Source organism: Natrix helvetica (assembly GCF_964273705.1).
Source record: "Natrix helvetica genome assembly, chromosome: 1".
NCBI lineage: Eukaryota > Metazoa > Chordata > Lepidosauria > Squamata > Natricidae > Natrix > Natrix helvetica.
In genome coordinates this window covers 339,887,506-339,908,901 of record NC_138548.1, presented here as the reverse complement: position 1 = coordinate 339,908,901, position 21,396 = coordinate 339,887,506, and the positions used below count along the sequence as shown (strand labels likewise).

Below are 21,396 nucleotides of genomic sequence, written 5' to 3'. Positions count from 1 at the left end.
CCATAATTGCCCGCGCGGCCGCATTTTGGACCAGCTGTAGTCCCCGGGTGCATCTCAAGGGGAGCCCCATGTAGAGAGCATTGCAGTAGTCCAGACGGGACATCACCAGCGCATGAGTGACTGTGCGAAGGGCATCCCGGTCCAATAGGGGGCGCAATTGGCGCACCAGGCGAACCTGGTGGAACGCCCCCCTTGCCACGGCTGCCACATGGTCATCCATAGACAGCCGGGCATCTAGGAGGACGCCCAGATTGCGCGCCCGCTCCACGGGGGCCAGTTGCTCGCCCCCAATGGCCAGTGATGGAATCCACTGGTTGAACCGGGGGGGCCGGTAGCCACAATGGAAAATTGGCACATGTTGGCCCTCGTTCAAAGGCTCAGAACGGAAAATTAAGAAAAGTTATTAAGTCAAAAACATCAAGTAATCCTTCACAGGACTGATATGGAAGCATCTGGCCCCCCAAAGCTGAAATGGGTGATGGAGTTCAAGCATCTTTTCAAGCCAAGGAGTTAATTTGTCTCTAAATTGATATATTTGAATAGAAGTATTCATCAGATGATAAATGGCACAGGATGTATCTAATCAGAGAACCATTAGAGTTCTTCTCAGAGAAGGAGGAGGGTAGGCCTTTTCCTCCTGCTACGCCAAAAATGACACATCACTGGAGATTTTTTAATAAGAAAAAGCTAGTAGTATCAAAAGGTCAAAGACATTACCCCCAAAACAACCAGCCAATATCATTTTTTGAACACGATTACAAAGTTTTTGCAATGATCCTGGCTAGAAGGATGCAACTAGCTTTACAAGAATTTATTCATGAAGACCAATATTGATTTTTATCTAATTGACAGTTAAGAGATTACCTTAACTGTGACTATTAGAAAAATATTGCAAATTTTGGAAAGAATAGAATAGAACAGAACAGAATAACAGAGCTGGAAGGGACTTTGGAGGTCTTCTATGGTAGTCTAACCCCCTGCTCAGGCAGGAAACACTATCATTTCAGACAAATGGTTGTCCAATCTCTTCTTAAAAACTTTAAAAAAAAACAGTGTTGGAGGATTCACAACTTCTAGAGGCAAGTTGTATCACTGTTTAATTGTTCTAACTGAACAACTGTTCTAACTTAGAACATAATAAAAAGGCTGCACTGATCTTAGATGTGGAGAATGCCTTTGACAACCAGAATTGGATTATCTTGTTTAACATTTGGAAAGATATGGACTTCAGATAGAATTGTAGTATTTAAGTGAAACCAATCTATGCTAAAAACACAAATTGTTAATGGAGAATTAACAAAACTGTGAGATAGAAAAGGGGATAAGGATGTCCTTTGTCTCTGCAACTAAAGGCATTTGCGGAGGATTTTATGGTAATTTTGGAAGAATCTTTGGAGGGAATTCAAAGACAAGTACTAATGGAAAAATTAAAGGAACGTAGTATTTTTATAAGTAAGTATATTCTTTATTGTCATTGTACTTAAATACAACGAAATTGGTTATTTAAGATTAATAATCAAATAATCAAAAGATGAAGATGTTAAAAAATATGAAAATGGAAGATCAACTAGAATCAGTGAAAAAAACTAGTTTTAATATTGAGAAAAAAGAAAAATGGGATATATTGCAGTTGTTGGGAGTGAATTTCTGTGACAATAGTGCCTAGAATGTTTTGTTTTAAACAATACTATTTTGAAAATCAGTATACCATTTAAGGAATCACAGAAATATAGAAAGTATATAGGTGTGCGTGGCAAAGAAAAAAACCCAGGTGAATTATAAAATTCTCCAAGATGGAAAGCTAAGGAAACAGCAAAATTGGGTCTGCCCAGTTTGCAACTGTATTTTGTAGCCTGGTCTGAATGAAAATAAGGAATTGAAAGGATTTATTATTATATTCTGAAAGAGAACCAATAAAATGATGCAGTATTGGTATATTACACCAGAAAATTAATTAATAAATTATCAAAACTAAATAAAGTTTTGATAATTCAAATTAATGTTGGAAATGAGATTGACATAAAGGGTCATTTTATCATCCTTTAGGGACTTGTAAAAAAGCTAGAAAAATTTGGATTCAAATAGATATGATACAGACAATTTTAAAGATCAAAATCCAACTGAAACAAGAATGCTCTCTATTGGGAGTAATGGATAGGCATCTAGAAAAGAGTCATAGGAGGCTCTTTCTATGTATGATAACCACAGGGAAACTATTATGTGCAAAAGATGGAAGGACTCTAAAATACAGTAGAACCTCTGGTCATGAACGCTTCTTGACAACGACCAAATCAGGTTCCGACCAAAAAATTCACAATCCCCCCCCCCCCCCCCGCAGTCGATTTCCCATTCCACACCATTTTTGGGGGGTAAGGGCCAAATTTCCAAAATTAGGTTCGGGTCATGACCCAAACGGGTTGCAACCAAAGTTATGGAACAAATTATGGCTGTGACCATAATTGTACTATATTGTACTGTATCTACAATGAAGTGATGGTTGATGGAGATGGCTAAATTGATGTGTTTCATTAGATAATTGACAAGTATAAACATTTATTAGCTATTAGAAACCTCATGGACTTTTTGCTGAAAAAAAGAGACCATGAACATGTGATCTATGGGTTTGAAGATTAGATGGAAAGAAGAAAACTATGATGTAGTCTGTGAGAGAGAGGCTAAAATGCACTTGCACTTGCAACTGCTGTGAAAAAGATCAGAAGCTACTTCTGTTACTTTTTCTTTCTTTCCTCTTTATTTCTTTCCTCATAATTTTTCTTATTGGATTACTTGTTTACCGCCTGCTTTTTTATTTCCTATTCAAAACTTGGATGGTTGTTTTACTCTGGCAAAATTACTTTAATAAAATAACATCATCTGCCTAATGCAAGTCCTTGGAAAGGACATGATAGGTGAATTTAAAAAAAGCCAAATCCAGTCTAAAAATATGGATGACTGAGCAAAGAATCAAAATAAAAAGGAACAGTTGTGACATCTAATTATGAAATGTCTTCCTGAACTCTCTGATTGGAAAATAGGAAACACCCTTACCAAGAGAGTCCACGTTCCTATAATTTTCCATCATGACTTCCCAATACAGCGCTTGTCGGTCAGGATCCAGCTCAGTCCATTCCTCCTTGGAGAAATACACAGCCACCTCCTCGAAGGAGACAAGGCCCCCCTGACAGTGAAAAAGAGTACACAAAAGGTCCAGGAGGAATTGTAAAAAAAACCACTCTCATTGTTTATAGATTCTTAAAACAAAGCTATGCACTAAGGCAAATGGCTGCACTTGGTAGGATTCTGTGGTTTAGGTGAGAAAATGGACAAAGCAAAAACTTTTGACTGAAGAAATATTTCAAGCAAGTTTCATCAACTTGACTGATACTGCAGGACTTTCAGTGCTATTCAGTGAAAAGTAACCCCACTTGATCTACCTTTCTCTATCTGTCCATCAGTCCATCTATCCATCAATCAAAAGACTCTCAGCGTCTAGAAAGAACCAATTGGCAGGTGGGCTTAAAACCTCACCCGTCAATGACTCCAATCCTCCCTGTGGTTGCAGAAGGAGTCCCAGTGTTGCGGTGGTTAGAACACAATACTTCAGACTACTTCTGCTCACTGCCTGCTGCCTGCAATTTGGCAGTTCGAATCTCACCAGGCTCAAAGTCGACTCAGCCTTCCATCCTTCCAAGTTCAATAAAATGAGGACCCAGATTGTTGGAGGCAATATGCTGACTCTGTAAACTGCTTAGAGAGGATTGCAAAGCACCTTGAAGCAGTATATAAGTCTACATGCTATTGCTAAATGCTATACTCTGCCTTATTTTTTAACCTGATCTGCTTAATTGGTTCATACAATAATTATTGGTTGCAAAGAAAGCTTTTTAAAAGTGGCAATGTTCCCGTATGAGTAGTTAATTTTGACATCCTTGCACAATTCCAAATCAAAGAATTACGAACGAGTTCCTTGAAGATTTTATAAAGAAATTAGTTATTGAAAACTAGAAAGAATAATCATTACAAAGAGATTCAATACTGGCCATTAACTAAAATGTTTCCTAATAATCTTGAATCTTCTATATGCTCAGGAGCACAAAAATGACTCACACATACACACACACCCCAAAAAACCCAGAGTAAAATATAAGTAAAATATAAAATATAAGGAAACAATTCTATATACTTCACTTCATGAAAGAAAGACAGAATAAAAATTCAATAAGTTCCTCTTTTTACCTGAGTTGGAGGTTCAATCATTGTTTCAGCTCCAGCATAAGGAAGAGACAACTTCCTTCTATTCTTGCCTGTGAGAAAGACAGACTTTTAAAACTGTATAATTTAAAAACTAGGAAGAGGTTTTCTATAGAAGAGAAGACAAAGAGAAAATGAGAAAGCTAAGAGTGGAAGGACTTCTATTTTACCTCCTGAGGTGTCCTGATTTGGAGCTTCCTGACAGATCTTCCTGAAAAACAGTTCTTGAGGGAGATTTGATGGATGCCTCTTTATCTCGGGATCTCTGATCTTCACCAGAAAGGACTTGAAATAATAGGCAGGGGAAAAGAATTAACACATCCTGAAGAGGATTCTTGTTCTATAGACACCAATTCAAAGCCCCCAATGTGCATCAGTGTGGCTGGAAAGATGGAAGAAACGGCTGTCCTATATCTTTCTTGGAAAATGAAATAATGTCCCAAATAATTAGTGAAATGTCTCCACATATTACAAATGCTACAGAATGCTGGAAGGGAAAGGTTAAGAATTCAAATATATTATCTATTTATTAAGTTTATATACTGCCCCTCTCACCGATAAAGCGACATTATATTTACCGTATTTTTCGGAGTATAAGATGCAACAAGATTTTGAAGAGGCAATTTTTTTAAAAAAATGTTTTTTAAAAAAACAAACCTCTCAAAAATGACCCATTTTTGGGGAAAACAGACCCGTGTTTTTTTTAAAGAGGCATGTATAGCCTTTAGGAGGCTTGCAGAGTGTTCCTGGGGGGTGATGGCCCCCCAAAACGAGCAAAAAGCGGCCCCATTTTTCGTAAAAACGAGCCCATTTTTCATCAAAAAAATTGCATGCATAGCCTTTAGGAGGCTTATAGAGTACTCCTGGGGGCTGGGGGGGGCAAAATTGAGCAAAAAACAGCCTGTTTTTCACTTATTTCTGCCTTCCCCAGCGCCTAGGAGCTCTCTGAAAGCCTCCTACAAGCTGCACAGCCATTCTGGTGAAGGGGACAGGGCTTCAGGAGGCAAAAAATGCTGCATTCAGTGTATAAGACGCACCCGATTTTCAGCCTCTTTTTTGAGGGAAAAAGGTATGTCTTATACTCCGAAAAATACGGTAAACCTCTTCTAATTCCATGATGGTCTCTTACCTGCAACTCAACTTTCTCCTTCTCCTCCTCCTTCGCCTGGCTCAGGAGATAACCTTCCACCAGGGCCACCGCCTGGGAGCTGGTCTCTGCTCCACACTCCCGCACCCAGCTCTCCATCTGCGGGGGCAGAAGGGCCAGGAACTGCTCCAGAACAACCAGGTCCAGCATCTGCGCTTTTGTGTGCTTTTCTGGTCTCAACCATCGACTACAAAAGTAGTGGAGTTGACTACAAAGTCCTCGGGGACCCTCATCCTCCTGATATCGGATGCTCCTGAATTTCCAGGCCTGAATGTCTGAGAGGGTGGTTTTCTCCTCCTGAATCTTCTGCTCAGTTCTTGCCCAGATCTTCCCTTGGCTCCCAGGCCGAATACCAGAAGGGCCTTTTCCAGTTCCCTCACTTCCTAAAGGTTCACTTTCCATTATTTTTTTTCTGCCCTGAAATGCAACTCCACATGGGTTCAGGGAATCTTGTGGATCTCCAAACACCTTTTCATTCACAGTACCATTCCTCTAGCCACAGTAATGACCAGAACAACCTGTTCAGTTGTCTTTGTCCAAGAGACATTTTTGCCTCTACAAGAGGATGTACAGATGGCATCCAATGTGTGTATCTGGGATGAATTAGAAAGTAAAGGATTTAATCCCTGAATCCCAATGGAAGAAAGTATTTTTCTAAGATAGTACAGGATTATAGCAGTTAGTGCCTGTGAATTAATATCTAATATTTATAATACAATAGTAGAGTTGGAAGGGACCTTGGAGGTCTTCTAGTCCAACCCCCTGCCTAGGCAGGAAACCCTATACCGTTTCAGACAAATAGCTATCCAACATCTTCTTAAAGACTTCCAGTGTTGGGGCATTCACAACTTCTGGAGGCAATCTGTTCCACTGATTAATTGTTCTCACTGTCAGGAAATTTCTCCTCAGTTCTAAGTTGCTTCTCTCCTTGATTAGTTTCCACCCATTGCTTCTTGTTCTACCCTCAGGTGCTTTGGAGAATAGTTTGACTCCCTCTTCTTTGTGGCAACCTCTGAGATATTGGAATAATGCTATCATGTCTCCCCTAGTCCTTCTTTCTCTTAAGCTAAACATACCCAGTTCCTGCAACCGTTCTTCATATATTTTAGTCTCCAGTCCCCTAATCATCTTTGTTGCTCTTCTCTGCACTCTTTCTAGAGTCTCCACATCTTTTTTACATCGTGGCGACCAGAACTGAATGCAGTATTCCAAGTGTGGCCTTACCAAGGCATTATAAAGTGGTATTAACACTTCACGTGATCTTGATTCTATCCCTCTGTTGATGCAGCCTAGAACTGTGTTGGCTTTTTTGGCAGCTGCTGCACACTGCTGGCTCATATTTAAATGGTTGTCCACTAGGACTCCAAGATCCCTTTCACAGCTACTACTACTGAGTAAGGTATCACCTATACTGTACCTGTGCATTCCGTTTTTGTTGCCTAAATGTAGAACCTTACTCTTTTCACCATTGAATTTCATTTTATTAGATAGTGCCCAATGTTCAAGTTTGTCAAGATCCTTCTGTATCTTAAGCCTATCTTCTGGAGTGTTGGCTATTCCTGCCAGCTTGGTATCATCTGCAAATTTGATGAGTTCCCCATTTATTCCCTCATCCAAATCATTGATGAAGATGTTGAAGAGTACTGGGCCTAAAACAGAGCCTTGGGGTACTCCACTGCATACTTCCCTCCTAAAAATTTATTTATTTTTATCCCACTTTTATTACAACCCATTACAATGGCACACAAAAAAGTGACTTATGACTGTTTTTCAAATTTATGACCCTTGTAACATTTGGACACTTGGCAACTGGGATGTACTGATGAAGGTTTCAGTGCCCTGAGACCACCTGATCAAGATAGGTCCTGAGACCACCTGATCAAAGATAGCTTTATAAAAACCCATGTCTGCATTTACTTACAAGCAGGGTTTACACAACATGGCAAATGCTTAATGGGTTAATCAATCACAAAAGTTCAGTTCACATACAATGAAGTGACCTGATTTAGGATCTATTGCCCTTTCTTCAGGGTTTGCTTTTTAAGAGCCAAATCGTACAATTTCATGCAGCAACTTCGCACAACACACTCTAAACACAAACACATTTCTATGGGTGGCCAGGAAAATTCAACCAACCAACCAACCAACCAACCAACCAACCAACCAACTAACCAATAAATCAGATTAACCAACTGCAGGGGCTGAGTTCACACGAAACATTGATGACGGGGTTAGTGATGTGCTGGTTCACTCACCCTCCTAAGACAAATTGAACTGCTGAGATTCCAACCCTATTTTAGTCTCCTCCAGCACATAAGGAGAAGGCGAGCACAATCTCCTGCGGTTCCTCCCTTGCAAAATTGTTCTTATTTCCTGCTTGAGATTTGCTATGGAAGCAATCTCCCCACCACTCAGGGACTTTATCGAGAATATAGGATGTGAAGGATTCTCCCAGGACACCCCCTCCTGTCCGAGGACCTGGATTTAATCCCGGGGCAAAGCGGCTAGTCTGGAGCACGGCTTTCCCTCTACCAGCTACGTGCCTGGAAGCGAGCGGCAGGACTCTGCCTCTCCCGGGATTTAGAAGGCGTGAGGACTTGGCATTTAATCTGTCCCTCCCTTCATTAGCGCGAGAACGCTCTGCTTCCCTTTGCACGGGAAGAGACACTTACCCCGCCCTCTCGTGCGTTTATGACATTTCTGCAGCCTTTTAAAAGCCCCTGAGACGCTTAAGGGGTTAAAAGGAAAGAGCATGCAGCATCCTAGAGGGGCAAGACTCATTGATGTCACTTCCTTCCCACTCTCCTATGGTAAACCACCTGTTATACCTCCAGTGGCCCCAATGCTAAAGTGTATAGGGTTGTCTTCTGTTTGCAGGGAGAGACCTCTGGTGGATTCTGTGTGCAAAACAGCTGCAAACGGGAGAAAGGGTGCATTTTTCCATTGGGGCCCAGGAGAAAAGGGGGCGTTGTTTCTCCCATGATCAATAAAACCCTTCTTAATCTAATTACTTTTGACAGCGTTAGACCCAATACGCACTTTTCTGTTTTAAAGGAAGTTTCTGTAGAAAGCCACGTCTCTTCACAGAGGGAGTAAAGAAACACAAATTTAGCTTTCTTCTTACTGGAGACATGTAAAATAATCCTTGCTTGATTCTGCATCCCATGAAAAAGATTAGCAGGCAGCTCTGATGGGCTTTCAACATTCTCTTACTATAACAAACAATACTATCATACCCCTCTAATAATAACTTTGCAATGTTCCATTCTTGGCCTGGCTTGCCTGAAAGGGTTGGTGCTCTGCAACTGCAGAGAGCTTTATATGATGCAAATTATTTGGCTGCCTGGCATTCTGTTTCCGACTGGAATACAACATGCAAATTTCATTGGTTGCCTTTATGGATGACCTATGGGCTGCGGGGCACAGAGGTTAGAGTGCAGTACTGCAGGCTACCTCTATTGACTACCGGCTGACTGCAATTTGGCAGTTCAAATCTCACCAGGATCAAGGTTGACTCTGCCTTCCATCCTTCCAAGGTGGTGTTGGAAGAAATATCCATTTGGTTCAGTTTGAAGCCAGGAGAAAGGCACTGGAGACGAAATGGAGGCTGGAGGCCGATTGATAAGAGGGTCCATTTATTAATGAACAGACCCACGTTTGTGGTTCGAGTGCAGCTGATCACTTGGAGTTAAGAGTGGGTGGATTTTATACCTTCTTTGGGCTTTGCACTTGAACTTCCTGTTCCTGTGCAAGAACATGTATTCAACTGGCTGTTATCAGACTTCCATGGGGCCATGTACAAATCCTAGGAGTTTGTTTGAGCTAAGTTTGGTTGAAGTTTGAACTACTGGGAGTGGTGCAACTGAAATGATGCAATGAAGGGGCTTTGGGCAATTCCTATTGTGGCTGAGGACTAATCCTACCTTTGTTGAATCTTGGGTGAGGGTATTTGCTTATGAATAGTGCTATCTATCTCTTTATGTCAAGTGCTGACATCTGCTGTGGGCTATTAAGAAAGGTGTGGGGCTGCTTGCCAAGAGCATGTTTCTCCATTTCTCATCCAGGGAAATATAATATTCTGCCTTTTAAATATTTCTCAAAATATTTCATTCTTCTAGGAGAGAGATGCGTACTAACTTTCTATAGTGGGTAAAATGAACACCCAAATTGTTGGGGGTGTAAAGCAGTGTAAAGTGGTATATAAGTCTATTGCTATTGCTATGGAGATAGCAGGACTGGGGGAGTGCAAACCTCCTTGATCTTCTAGTGACTTTCAGTACCGCTGGCCATGTTTTTCTTTTAATATCGCTGAGGGAATGCACCGTTTAAATAAGTCACACAACAGGGCCAAGGAAACATTTTTGAAAGCAAGAAAAAAATCCAAGCTTGCAGAAAACCTTTATTGTTTAAAAATTGGTTGGAACTGGAGTACGTTTCCCAATCTAATTTCAAACTTTGAATGATTACATTTATTTGTTTTTCTTGAATTCAATCATAGCTCTTCCAAGAATTATCCTGAAATCTTCTTGATCAATCAGTCAGTCAGAACAAACAATTCATCCGGGGGTGGGCTGTTGGGTGTCCGCAGGGGTCCAGGAGAACCTCTAGCTAAGATTCTGTGCAGTTTGAAGCACCCCCAAATCCCATTCCTGGCTGCCCCGTCCACCCCTCCCCTCCCAGGAGTCCCCACGCAGTCCATTTGGGATGCAGGTAAGTGCAGGGCCCGCACGGAGGCTCGGGGAGGGCAAAAAACATGCCTACCAGAAGTTTGGGGAGGCCAGAAATGGGCCCGTTTTTGACTTCCAGAGCCTGGGGAGACTGTTTTTGCCCTCCCAGAGGCTCGAAGAAAGTCTCCTGAGCCCGGGGAAGGCAAAAACGCCCCCCCTGCCATGGTGCAGGAGGCCAACTAGGCCACGCCACCATGGACATGCCCACCCAGCAACAGGGCAGAGAATCCCTTGCTAAAATTTTTGAATCCCACCTCTGAATTCATCCCTTTTCAGGTGTATCAGCTGCAGGATACCCTTGCCTGCCCTGCATAGGCTGGACTTTATATTGCCAGAAATTTGAGGAAGTCTACTAAAACAGCTCAATGCCCAACAGGTGGTCTCCCCCCCCCCCCCCCTGCTGACATAGTGAGCTGCCTTTTTGGCAACCAGTAAAAGCCAAGGAATTATGGATTTAATTTCTCAACTGAAATCTGGAAAGTACAGATAGTACCACCCCCACCCCCGACTTAATTAAAAATAATGCAGCAATATAATGGTCAGCTATACTGGCATCATTCTTCACAGCAATTGACAAATCCTACTGTATTCCTTAAGATTGGCGATCGTTATACAGTGCGTAAGAAAGGGAATGACTGACTGGCTCACCCTGTCCGTTATCGACCTATAAGTATTCTTAATATTATTAAGTTACTTTTTAAATTTATATTTAGCATATGGCACTGTTAGCCAGGGATCACTGAGGTGGCTGCCTGCCTCTTTGAAAGAAATTTTTTCGGGCGGTGTTATCTTTACCCGCGGGATGCCTGAATGCCAGAAGGCAATCGGGGGAAGCTCCTTTCTTGTCCCTACAAAGTTTATTCGCTCACGGGAATCGAGCCGCTGACTACAGCGGTGCGCACGCCCAGCATCTTACCACGTGAGCCACCACCGCCCCTTATAATTATAAGTAATAATGAGCATCAATTCAGTCTAGTGATTAAGGCCTCAGGCTAGCAACTGGGAGACGGTGAGTTCTACTCCTGTCTTAGATATGAAGTTGGCTGGGTAACTTTGGGTCAGTCACTCTCTCTCAGACCAACTCAGCTCATAGATTTATTGTTGTGCGGAAAATAGGTGGAGAATGGGGTATTAGTTGTGTGGGTCCCCTTGTAAAAATAATAAAGGTACGATAACATGAAAAATAAAATAAGTAAACTTTATGCAAGACATTTTCACTGGAAGCTTAGAGATTGGATGGTACAGGAAAGACTATTGGTACATAAACGAGCTGCTTTTAGGAAAGTTCTTTCAACAATTGACCACGATGTTATATTTCAACATTGTTTTGAGAAATTATCAGAGTTTGTTGCAGAAAAATCAAATCCAGAGAGCACACACAGTTAACTGATTCAGCTGGATTCATTAACTTCTTTATATACATAATAAAACAGATGACTAAATGTACAATACCAATAGTAGATTATTTCAATGTGGTAGAAGTTACAAGCAGAACACAAACGAGAGAGAACAGTTAGCTTCATTTCAGAGTTCAGAGCAGGCAGAGTAGTTTCAGTTTTGATTCTCAGCACAGATCTGTTTAAGCTCCCATTGGCTACCTTAGTTGCTATGCCTATTCATTGGCTGACCTTGTTACCATGTCTCTCCCAGTCATGAATATTCTAACAGAAATACTGTATAACTGTTAGAATACTGCTTCATTTAATGCAGCCTTTCATAGACTCATATAACTGGAAGGGACATTGGAGGTCTTCTAGTCCAACCTCCTGCCCAAGGCAAAAGACCTTATATGATCCCAGACAAATGGTTTTCCTGTTTGTTCTTAAACTTTGCTGATCTTAAGGCAATATTTGACTCTTGGACTAAGCTGCAAGGTACAGCTATTAATCACCAACGCTTGTTTCTTATTCATGTACTTATTCATGTTCTGCATGAAGATAACACTTTAGAGTAAGATGTATCTCTCAAGGACATCTAACAGCGTCCATTCCAACTACCAAGGGTATAATACAAGGCTGAATACTGATTTATTTTAAAACCCCGTTGGAATGTGGTTTTTTTTAATGTATGTTGTTTTGAATAACTTTGTCCTTGGATAGTGAAAGAGCTTTCCACAAAATCTGAAGATTCCAATAGTTTGAAGATATTCCTCTGAATGTGGGGATGACAATGCAAGAAGAAAAAGGTGATTTAATTGCAATTAGTGAAAAAAAAATGTAGACGGAGAGGAAAAAAGAGAGTTAAAAATTGAGTTAACTTCTCTGCTCTTTTCAGTCTCTATTGTCCAGCTTGACACAGAACTATTACCGCCAAGTCATTGAATAACTTGAATAAACCAACATGAACTTCTGAAATCCTGAAATATGCCACTCCAAACCCTTGCAAAAAAATTCACTACTAAATTAATCTCTCTAGGGCTGCAAGTTAGGAGGGTGAACTACAAAAAAACCCCACTTATTTTCAGAGTTTAGTCTGTGTAAATCTGATATCCATAGATTGAGCCCACTAAATCAATAATTAGCATACATTCTCACCCAAATGTATCTTTGGTTTGGGGACTGGCTTCTCACATCTATGAATCATGCTATGGGAATTAAGAGTATGAGATCTTCTGAAGCCCTTTCCACACTCCGTGCATTTATACGGCTTCTCTCCTGTATGGATTGCTTGGTGGGAAACAAGATGACCATGTTGGGTAAAGTCCTTTCCACACTCCATGCATTTAAATGGCTTCTCCCCTGTGTGGATCCTTTGATGGCATGTAAGATAATTGTGTATGCGGAAGCCCTTTCCACACTCCATGCATTTATATGGCTTCTCCCCTGTGTGAATCCTACGATGGGATATAAGTTTACTATGTTGGCTGAAGCTCTTTCCACACTCCATGCATTTATATGGCTTCTCCCCTGTGTGGATCCTTTGATGGCATATAAGGTAATTGTGTATGCGGAAGCCCTTTCCACACTCCATGCATTTATATGGCTTCTCCCCTGTGTGGATCCTTTGATGGGATGTAAGATGATATTGTTGGGTGAAGCCCTTTCCACACTCCATGCATTTATACGGCTTCTCTCCTGTGTGGATCCATTGATGGGATGTAAGATGATTTTGTTGGGTGAAGCCCTTTCCGCACTCCATGCATTTATATGGCTTCTCCCCTGTGTGGATCCTTTGATGGGATATAAGATGATAATGTTGGGTAAAGCCCTTTCCACACTCCATGCATTTATACGGCTTCTCTCCTGTGTGGATCCTTTGATGGGATGTAAGATAACTGTGTATATAGAAGCCCTTTCCATACTCCATGCATTTAAATGCCTTCTCTCTTGTGCATATCCTTTTATTAAAAGTCTTGTTTCCATAATCAGTGCATTTATGTGGCCTCTCTCCTATGTGAATACTATTCTGTGATGCAAGAGACCAATTTTCTTGAGAAAGTGTGGAAGTCCAATTGTAATTTTTTCCTCTATCTTTCCATATATAGTCTTGTACTTTGGCTTGGGATGGATAGTGCACGTTTACATCTAATGTGTCTTTGAATAGTCTTACACCTTTCCCAATATATTTTTTCTTTATTTTTCCTTGTTGATCAATAAAGCCCTGCATGTGAGCATCAGTGGAAGAAGATGAGCTTTCCTTATTCCAATTGTTTGTCGGGTTTCTCTCCTGCTTTTGGAATTCCATTTGATTTATAGGATTCTCTATTATGTCTCTTTGTCTGAAGACGTTGACTGATTCTCCAGAGACTTCATTCTCATTCTCATTGTCACCTTCAAAGGGAAAAAGAAATGAAAGTGGGAGAAAAGTTAGGGAAAAATATCACTCTGTCGGAAGTCATATTAATTGCCTTCAGGTATTTTGCCAAATTCAAATATATTGCATACTGTATCCTTATAATGGCATGCTATAGAAATGACAATATCTCTATTGATGAGACATAAAACCTTGGATAAGGCATTAAGTAAAAAAACCTGAATGGCAACTCTTGATAGGACTGATATGGAAACATATATGGGCCAAAATAGTTGAAATCTTTGCGATGAAGTTTGGCATTACCTCAAACCAAAGAATTACTTTATCCCTAAAGTGTTTAAATAGAAATACAAAACAAATGGATATGATACATCTAAGCAGAATGCCATAGACCTATTTCCTTCCTAGGAGCAGTAGAAAAACACAACTATTCCTTCTCCCGCTGAAGAGAAGGTATCTATTTAGAGATGTTTTCATAAGAACTAATTAATGGCATCTAACTAAAAATGTCTCCCTGAATTCTCTGAGGGAGAGTTGGAAACCCTTACCAAGAGAGGCCACATTTTTATAATTCTCCAGCATGACTTCCCAATGCAGAGCTTTTTGGTGGGGATCCAGCTGAGACCATTCCTCCTCGGAGAAATAAACAACCACCTCCTCAAAGGGCAGAAGACCCTCCTGAAAGGGGAAAAAAGTACAGAATAGATGGAAGAGGGACTGCAGGATCTTTTCTATTGTTTAGAAATTCCCAAAGTAAACATATACCCTCAGGTAAATGGCTATGCTTAGTAAGAATCCGTGGTTTAGATGACAAAATGGACAGAACAAAAAGCATTTGACTAAAAAAAATATTTTAGGCAGGTTTTATCAACTTGAATGATTCTGTAGGACTTTCAGTGCCATTCAGGTTAAATAAGCCCCGTTTCCTCCTGGATTAATTGATGTACCAAACATCCAGCCAACCCTCATCAAAATACTCTTCCTTCTGGATCTATTCATCCATCCACAATCAAAAGGCCCTCAGTGTCTTGAGAGAATCAACTGGCAGGTGGGCCTCGGAAAACCCACCAATAAGTGATACTAACCCTTCAGAAGTGTGTCTGTAGGCAAAGGGATTCTTTGTCGTGTTTTATGAAATGAAATTTACGTTGTCCTAAGAAGGAGCAATCCTCTTCATCCCCAACACCTTCATGAAAGTGCTGGGAGAGCTCAACCAGGGATCTGTGTGGTTTGCCATCTACCTCCAGAGACTCTGCCTCTCCTCAGATTGCAAGGAAGCTGCTGGTATTGTGAGCCATTAGCTGGCATGTAAATAAGAAAATGGAGAACATTTTCTGAGGAAGAAATCTCTTAGCCTTTGCAAAGCTGGATTGGTTGGCCATCCAATTCCAGGAACAAACCAGGGGATTTAAATTTACTTTGCAAGCCAAATAGGGCCTTGGTTTTAGGGTCTTTCAGAACAATTTTTACTTGGGGACATTTCTATAGGGCAGTGATGGCGAACCATTTTGTAAAGGTGTGCCAAAACTGTGTGTGTGCACGCTATAGCGCACATGTGTTTGCCCACACCCACGATTCAATGAGCCTCGCTCACCTGCACATGTGTGCATGACCTCCCCTCAGGGGGGAGTTTTTGCCCTCCCCAGGCTCCAGAGGTTTTCCTGAAGCCTGGGGAGGGCTAAAATGGCCTCCCCCAGCCTTCCAAAAGGCTGAAAATCATCTGGCCGGCACACACATGCATGCCGGAGCTGAAAGCTCGCATGCCAGCAAACATGGCGCCATGTGCTACCTGTGGCACACATGCCATAGGTTCACCATCATGGCTATAGGACCACTCTCATGGGATTACAAAAATCTTAGCTTTTAATCACATCCTTTTCTTATCAATTATTGTAAACATTCTTTAGAAAAATGGTAATTTGCCAGTTTGAATATTTAAATGTTTTTGAGGACCCTTGCACAAATCCAACCCAAAGAATTACAAAAAGAAGGGACACCATGAAGAATTCTACAAAACAGTTTTTACTGAAAAGCATGGAGAATAATCAGTGAAAAACTTTTGTTTTTAAAGTACAGGTCTTAAAAAAAATTCCTAAAAAGAATCCCCAACCCAAAGCAGAGGGCAAAATGGCAGAAGACACTACAGGTAGTCCTCGACTTACAACAGTTTTTAGTGACTGTTCAAAGTTACAATGCTACAGTGACGTGCGGTGAGGTTTATGGCTGGTGAGGCTGGTGATGTCATCAGCGCGAGCCGCGGTCCCCTTCATGTTGACTCAGGAAGGAGGGGAAGGGGACCACGGCTCATGCTCCGCGGTCCCGCGGCTCGCTCTCCGCGGTCCCCTTCATGTTGACTCAGGAAGGAGGGGAATGGGACCACGTGTGCTGGAGGCTGAAGCTGCCTCAGCCCCTTGCACACGTGGTCCCATTCTCCGCCTTCCTGGGTCAACATGAAGGGGACCGCGGCTCGCACTCTGTGGTCCCGCGGCTCGCGCTCCGCGGTCCCCTTCATGTTGACTCAGGAAGGTGGGGAATGGGACCACGTGTGCAGGAGGGAGGCTGAGGCTAGAGGAGCCTCCTGCACACGTGGTCCCATTCCCGGACCATGTGTGCAGAAGTCTCCTCAGCGCCTTTTCCCTTTTTTTATTTTCATGATGAGAGCGGTGAGGCTCTGCCTCCCGTGCCTCCCCTGACTGCACGTCCCTGCAATGCTAACGACTCTTGCAGCATCCCCATGGCCACTTAATTGACATTTGGATGCTTGGCAACTGACTCATATTTATGACAGTTACAGGGGTCATGTGATCACCTTTTATGATCCTCTGACAAGCAAAGTCATTTTGCTTAACAACCATATTTCTAACTTAACAACTGCAGTGATTCACTTAACACCTGTGGCGGGAAAGGTCGTAAAATGGGGCAAAGCTCAGATAACAAACGTTTCATTCAGGAACAAAACTTTTGGGCTCAATTGGGGGCCTATGTCAAGGACTACCTCTAATATGTACAACGGCTTATTTCCTGAGGGAAAAAATAGAAATCTAGTAAATCAAAGTTCTTCTCATACCTGAGTTGGAGGTTCAATCACGGTTTCCGCTCCCCCTAAACAAAGAGTCGACTTCCTTCTATGCTTCCCTGTGAGAGAGACAGAATTTCAAAATAATTAATAAAATGGGAGGAGGCATGCTATAGAGATGACAACACAGAGAAGATGAGAAATTTAGGATTGATCAAAGGAGTGGAAAGACTTTATATTACCTCCTGAGGTGTCCTGAACTGGATCTCCCTGAGAGATCCCCCTGAAAGGCAGTTCTTGAGGGAGATTTGACGGATGCCTCTTTCTCTCAGGATCTCTGATCTCCATTGCGAAGGACTTGAAATAGGATCCAGGAAAAAAAGAATTAATGGACATTACACATCATGAAGTGTATCTCTACTTAAACACTTGATAAACTGCCAAAGATTTTTCAAATCTCAAAAGAATTTCAAATACACGTTTGAAATATAAATGTAAAAAAGGAACCTTTTACCATCTCTGCTGGACTTGTGACAAAGCAAAGAAATACTGGGGTAAGATTTATATTTTACCCTAGAAGATTCTCAAATTTGGTATAAAAATCAAACAAGAAACTTATGTTTTAAGTTGTCATAAAGGTGTAATGTTTTTTGGGTTTGATGAGAGGAGGTTGGATATAAGCTCAACCCCTCCAAGACCGAGTGGCTGTGGCTACCGGCACCTCGGTTCAGCCAGTTAACTCCATCACTGGCCATAGGGGGCGAACAATTGCCCCCTGTGGAACGGGCGCGCAATTTGGGCGTCCTCCTAGATGCCCGGCTGTCAATGGATGACCATGTGGCAGCCGTGGCTAGGGGGGCGTTCCACCAGGTTCGCCTGGTGCGCCAATTGCGCCCCCTTCTGGACCGGGATGCCCTACGCACGGTCACTCATGCACTGGTGACGTCTCGCCTGGACTACTGTAACGCTCTCTACATGGGGCTCCCCTTGGGACGCGCCCGAAGACTGCAGCTAGTTCAGAACGCAGCCGCGCGGGTAGTCATGGGGAGTACCAGGTACTCCCATGTAACACCTCTCCTGCGCGAGCTGCACTGGCTGCCTGTGGTCTTTCGGGCGCGTTTCAAGGTTTTGGTTACCATCTTTAAAGCGCTCCATGGCACAGGGCCTAGCTACCTGCGGGATCGCATCCTCCCACACACATCCCTGCGGCCAATTCGCTCTCACAGGGAGGGGCTTCTCCTGGTGCCGTCCACTAGGCAATGCCAACGGGCGACACCGAGGAGTAGGGCCTTCTCTGTGATGGGCCCAACCCTCTGGAATGACCTCCCCCCCGACATTAGAACCACTACTGACCTCCGCTCCTTCCGACAGAAATTGAAGACTCACCTGTTCCGACTGGCTGGTCTGGCATAATTATAACATTTTCCTCCTGGCATACACACTTTTATTGGTTTTTAGAGGAATTGTCTCTTTTAAATTTAATTTTACAGGATATTGGGATTTTAAATTTTGTATATCTTGATTTATTTATTCAGCTGTACAGTTTGGCATATCTTTTATCCTCCTCACATATCTATTTATTTAATAATTTTAACTTGTTGTATTTTTGCTACGGACTGTACACCGCCCCAAGTCCCTTTTGGGAGAGGGGGCGGTCCAAAAGCGCTAATAAATAATAATAATAATAATAATAATAATAATAATAATAATAATAATAATAATAATAATAATAATAATAAAAAATAGTAAATGATTCTTAGCCAACTATAATAACAACAAGAAAATGTCAATGGATATTATTTCACAATATATATATATGCTCTGGATTTGGCAAAAGAAACTTGGATACAAATTCTAAACAGCGAGTTGCAAAAAAAGGAAAAAAATGGTTTAGAAACTTTATTAATTGACTTTTACTTAGAACATGTCATAAAGATGTAATGTTATTGGAGGATTTTTGAAATAGCTAATGAATTCCATTATGTGGTTGTGTCTTTAAGTATGAATTATTTGAGGTAAAAGCACGTTCAAATAATTGTAGTCAAATGAGAATTGTGCTACATTGAAAGTAAGATATACAAAGATTTTTGATTTAAAGTGTATAATCTAATATGAACTATAAGTAATGACTGCGGAAGAAATGCACGAAAGTAATCGACACGTTTTCTACAAAAGGTAATGTAGGATGATTCTTTTTTTGTGTTTTTGTTTAATTAAAATAAAAAAAACTTTTCAAAAAAAGATACAGAAGGATCTTGACAGACTTGAACATTGGACGCCAACTAATAAAATGAAATTCAATGGTGAAAAAAGTAAGGTTCTATATTTAGGCAAGAAAAACAAAATGCACAGGTACAGTATATGTGGTACCTTGCTCAATAGTAGTAACTGTGAGAGGGATCTTGGAGTCCTAGTGGACAACCATTTAAATATGAGCCAGCAGTGTGCAAAAGCTGCCAAAAAAGCCAACACGGTTCTAGGCTGCATCAACAGAGGGATAGAATCAAGATCACGTGAAGTGTTCATACCACTTTATAATGCCCTGGTAAGGCCACACTTGGAATACGGCAACCAGTGTTGGTCACCACGATATAAAAAAGATGAGACTCTAGAAAGAGTGCAGAGAAGAGCAACAAAGATGATTACGGGACTGGAGGCTGAAAGATATAAAGAATAGTTGCTGGAACTGGATATGTCTAGTTTGATGAAAAGAAGGACTAGGGGTGACATGATAGCAGTGTTCCAATATCTCAGAGGTTGCCACAAAAAAGAGGGAGTCAAGTTATTCTGCAAAGCACCTGAGGGTAGAACAAGAAGAAATGGGTAAAAACTAATCAAGGAGAGAAGAAACCTAGAACTAAGGAGAAAGTTCCTGACAGAGCAATTAATCCGTGGGACAATTTGCCTCCAGAAGTTGTGAATGCTCCAACACTGGAGATTGGATAACAATTTGTCTGAAATGGTATAGGGTTCCTGCCTAAGCAGGAGGTTGGACTAGAACACCTCCAAGGTCCCTTCCAACTCTCTCATTCCATTCCAGTTAGGCTGGAATGGAATAACGTTGTTGTTATAGAATTTGTTAGCACATATTAAGTATGTAAAAGTAAAACATTGAACCTGTAATGTTACCATTTTATTTGACTGTGCTAAAAAGATTCAGATTTTCAATGATTTTCTTCCCATCCCACTTTATCCTAAACCTCTTTCTCTTCCCTTCCCCCCAGTTCCTATTTATTTACATTTTTTGTATTTTATATGTTAATAAACTTAGTAAACCTATTAAAACAAAAATTTGAACATATTATATTCCCAAGAAAAAGTCTTCTCACCTGCAACTCAACCTGCTCCTTCTTCTCCTCCGCCTGGCTCAGGAGGAAGCCTTCCACCAGGGCCACCGCCTGGGAGCTGGTCTCTGCTCCACACTCCCGCACCCAGCTCTCCATCTGCAGGGGCAGAAGGGCCAGGAACTGCTCCAGAACAACCAGGTCCAGCATCTGCGCTTTTGTGTGCTTTTCTGGTCTCAACCATTGACTACAAAAGAAGTGGAGTCGGCTGCAAAGTCCTCGGGGACCCTCATCCTCCTGATATTGGACGCTCCTGAAGTTCCAGGCCTGAACTTGTGAAACGATGGTTCCTTCTTCCAGCATCTTCTGCCCAGTTCTTGGCCAATACATGAATGAATGTGATGCTGGTTTACCACCTTCCTAAGACAAATTGAATTGCAGGGGATTCAAACCTAGTTTAGTGTCATCCAGCACACAGTGAGAATGTGGGCATCATCTTTTGCCTCCCTTCTTTGCAAATATATTTCTTATTTACTGCTTGAGATTTGCCATGCAAGCTCTCCCCCTACACAGGAGCTTTCACCAGGAAAGGGGGTGGAAAGGACTCTCTCCAGGTCCCTCCCTACCCCCTTCATTTCTGAGGATCTGGATTTATTCCCGAGGACAGCATGCATGGCCTCTGCTTTCCCCCCATGCATGTTACAATCATGGAAAAGGGCGGTTAGATGGGAGGGAAATGTGGGATCTGGGGGAGTTTCTCCCACTGCTGATACTCAAAAAACTGAACCTGGATTAGAAATAGGTATGTGTCCCTTCCCCTTTTTTAGAGTGCGAACCTTCTGCCTCCCTTTGTATGGGAAGGACCCCTCCCCCCTTGCCCAACGCGCACACACACACAAACACACACCCTACCTTTTCCACCTCTGTCTGGATGTATAAGATTTTCTTTCCGCTTTTCTAAACTCCTGCAGAGCTCAAAGGGTTAAAGATGGAGAGTCCAGTATCCTAGAAAGGCAAAAACTGAATGATGTCACTGCCTTCCCAACTTGCAACAGGGACCCAAAACTGAAGTCCCCCCCCCCACCCTGGTGGATCTTCTGTGCACGGAAGTTACTCATGCAAAGAGGGGAGAAATGGTGCATTTCCCATGGGGGGAGGGCAGGAGGGGGCTCCTTGATCAGGAAGCCTTCTCAATCCATCTGCTTTTGGCAATGTTAC

At 41.9% G+C, this 21,396-nt stretch overlaps 2 protein-coding genes across 3 annotated transcripts in view; both read right to left on the bottom strand.

The window, feature by feature from the left end:
* LOC309383414 (uncharacterized protein) overlaps positions 1-20,725 on the bottom strand; it is a 38,476-nt gene extending 17,751 nt beyond the window's left edge. Inside the window, exons 1-5 of one of the 2 annotated variants that reach the window (XM_081935941.1) lie at positions 7,654-8,022; positions 5,381-5,991; positions 4,422-4,536; positions 4,237-4,304; positions 3,049-3,178 (exon numbers count right to left, since the gene is read on the bottom strand). In XM_081935941.1, the coding sequence (XP_081792067.1) occupies positions 3,049-3,178; positions 4,237-4,304; positions 4,422-4,536; positions 5,381-5,800 (733 nt within the window). In that variant the 5' untranslated portion in view covers positions 5,801-5,991; positions 7,654-8,022. Of the gene's footprint in view, positions 1-3,048; positions 3,179-4,236; positions 4,305-4,421; positions 4,537-5,380; positions 5,992-7,653; positions 8,023-20,223 lie in introns of those variants that run through there. The other variant, XM_081935940.1, reaches the window with a different exon arrangement.
* Positions 11,095-17,243, bottom strand: LOC309383417 (uncharacterized protein). Its single transcript, XM_081935945.1, has 4 exons — positions 17,137-17,243; positions 16,946-17,013; positions 14,427-14,556; positions 11,095-13,895 (listed from the first exon to the last, which is right to left on the bottom strand). The coding sequence occupies exons 1-4, from the start codon at positions 17,240-17,242 to the stop codon at positions 12,643-12,645; spliced, it is 1,557 nt and encodes a 518-aa protein (XP_081792071.1). The 5' UTR covers position 17,243; the 3' UTR covers positions 11,095-12,642.
* Positions 20,726-21,396: the final 671 nt, after the last annotated feature.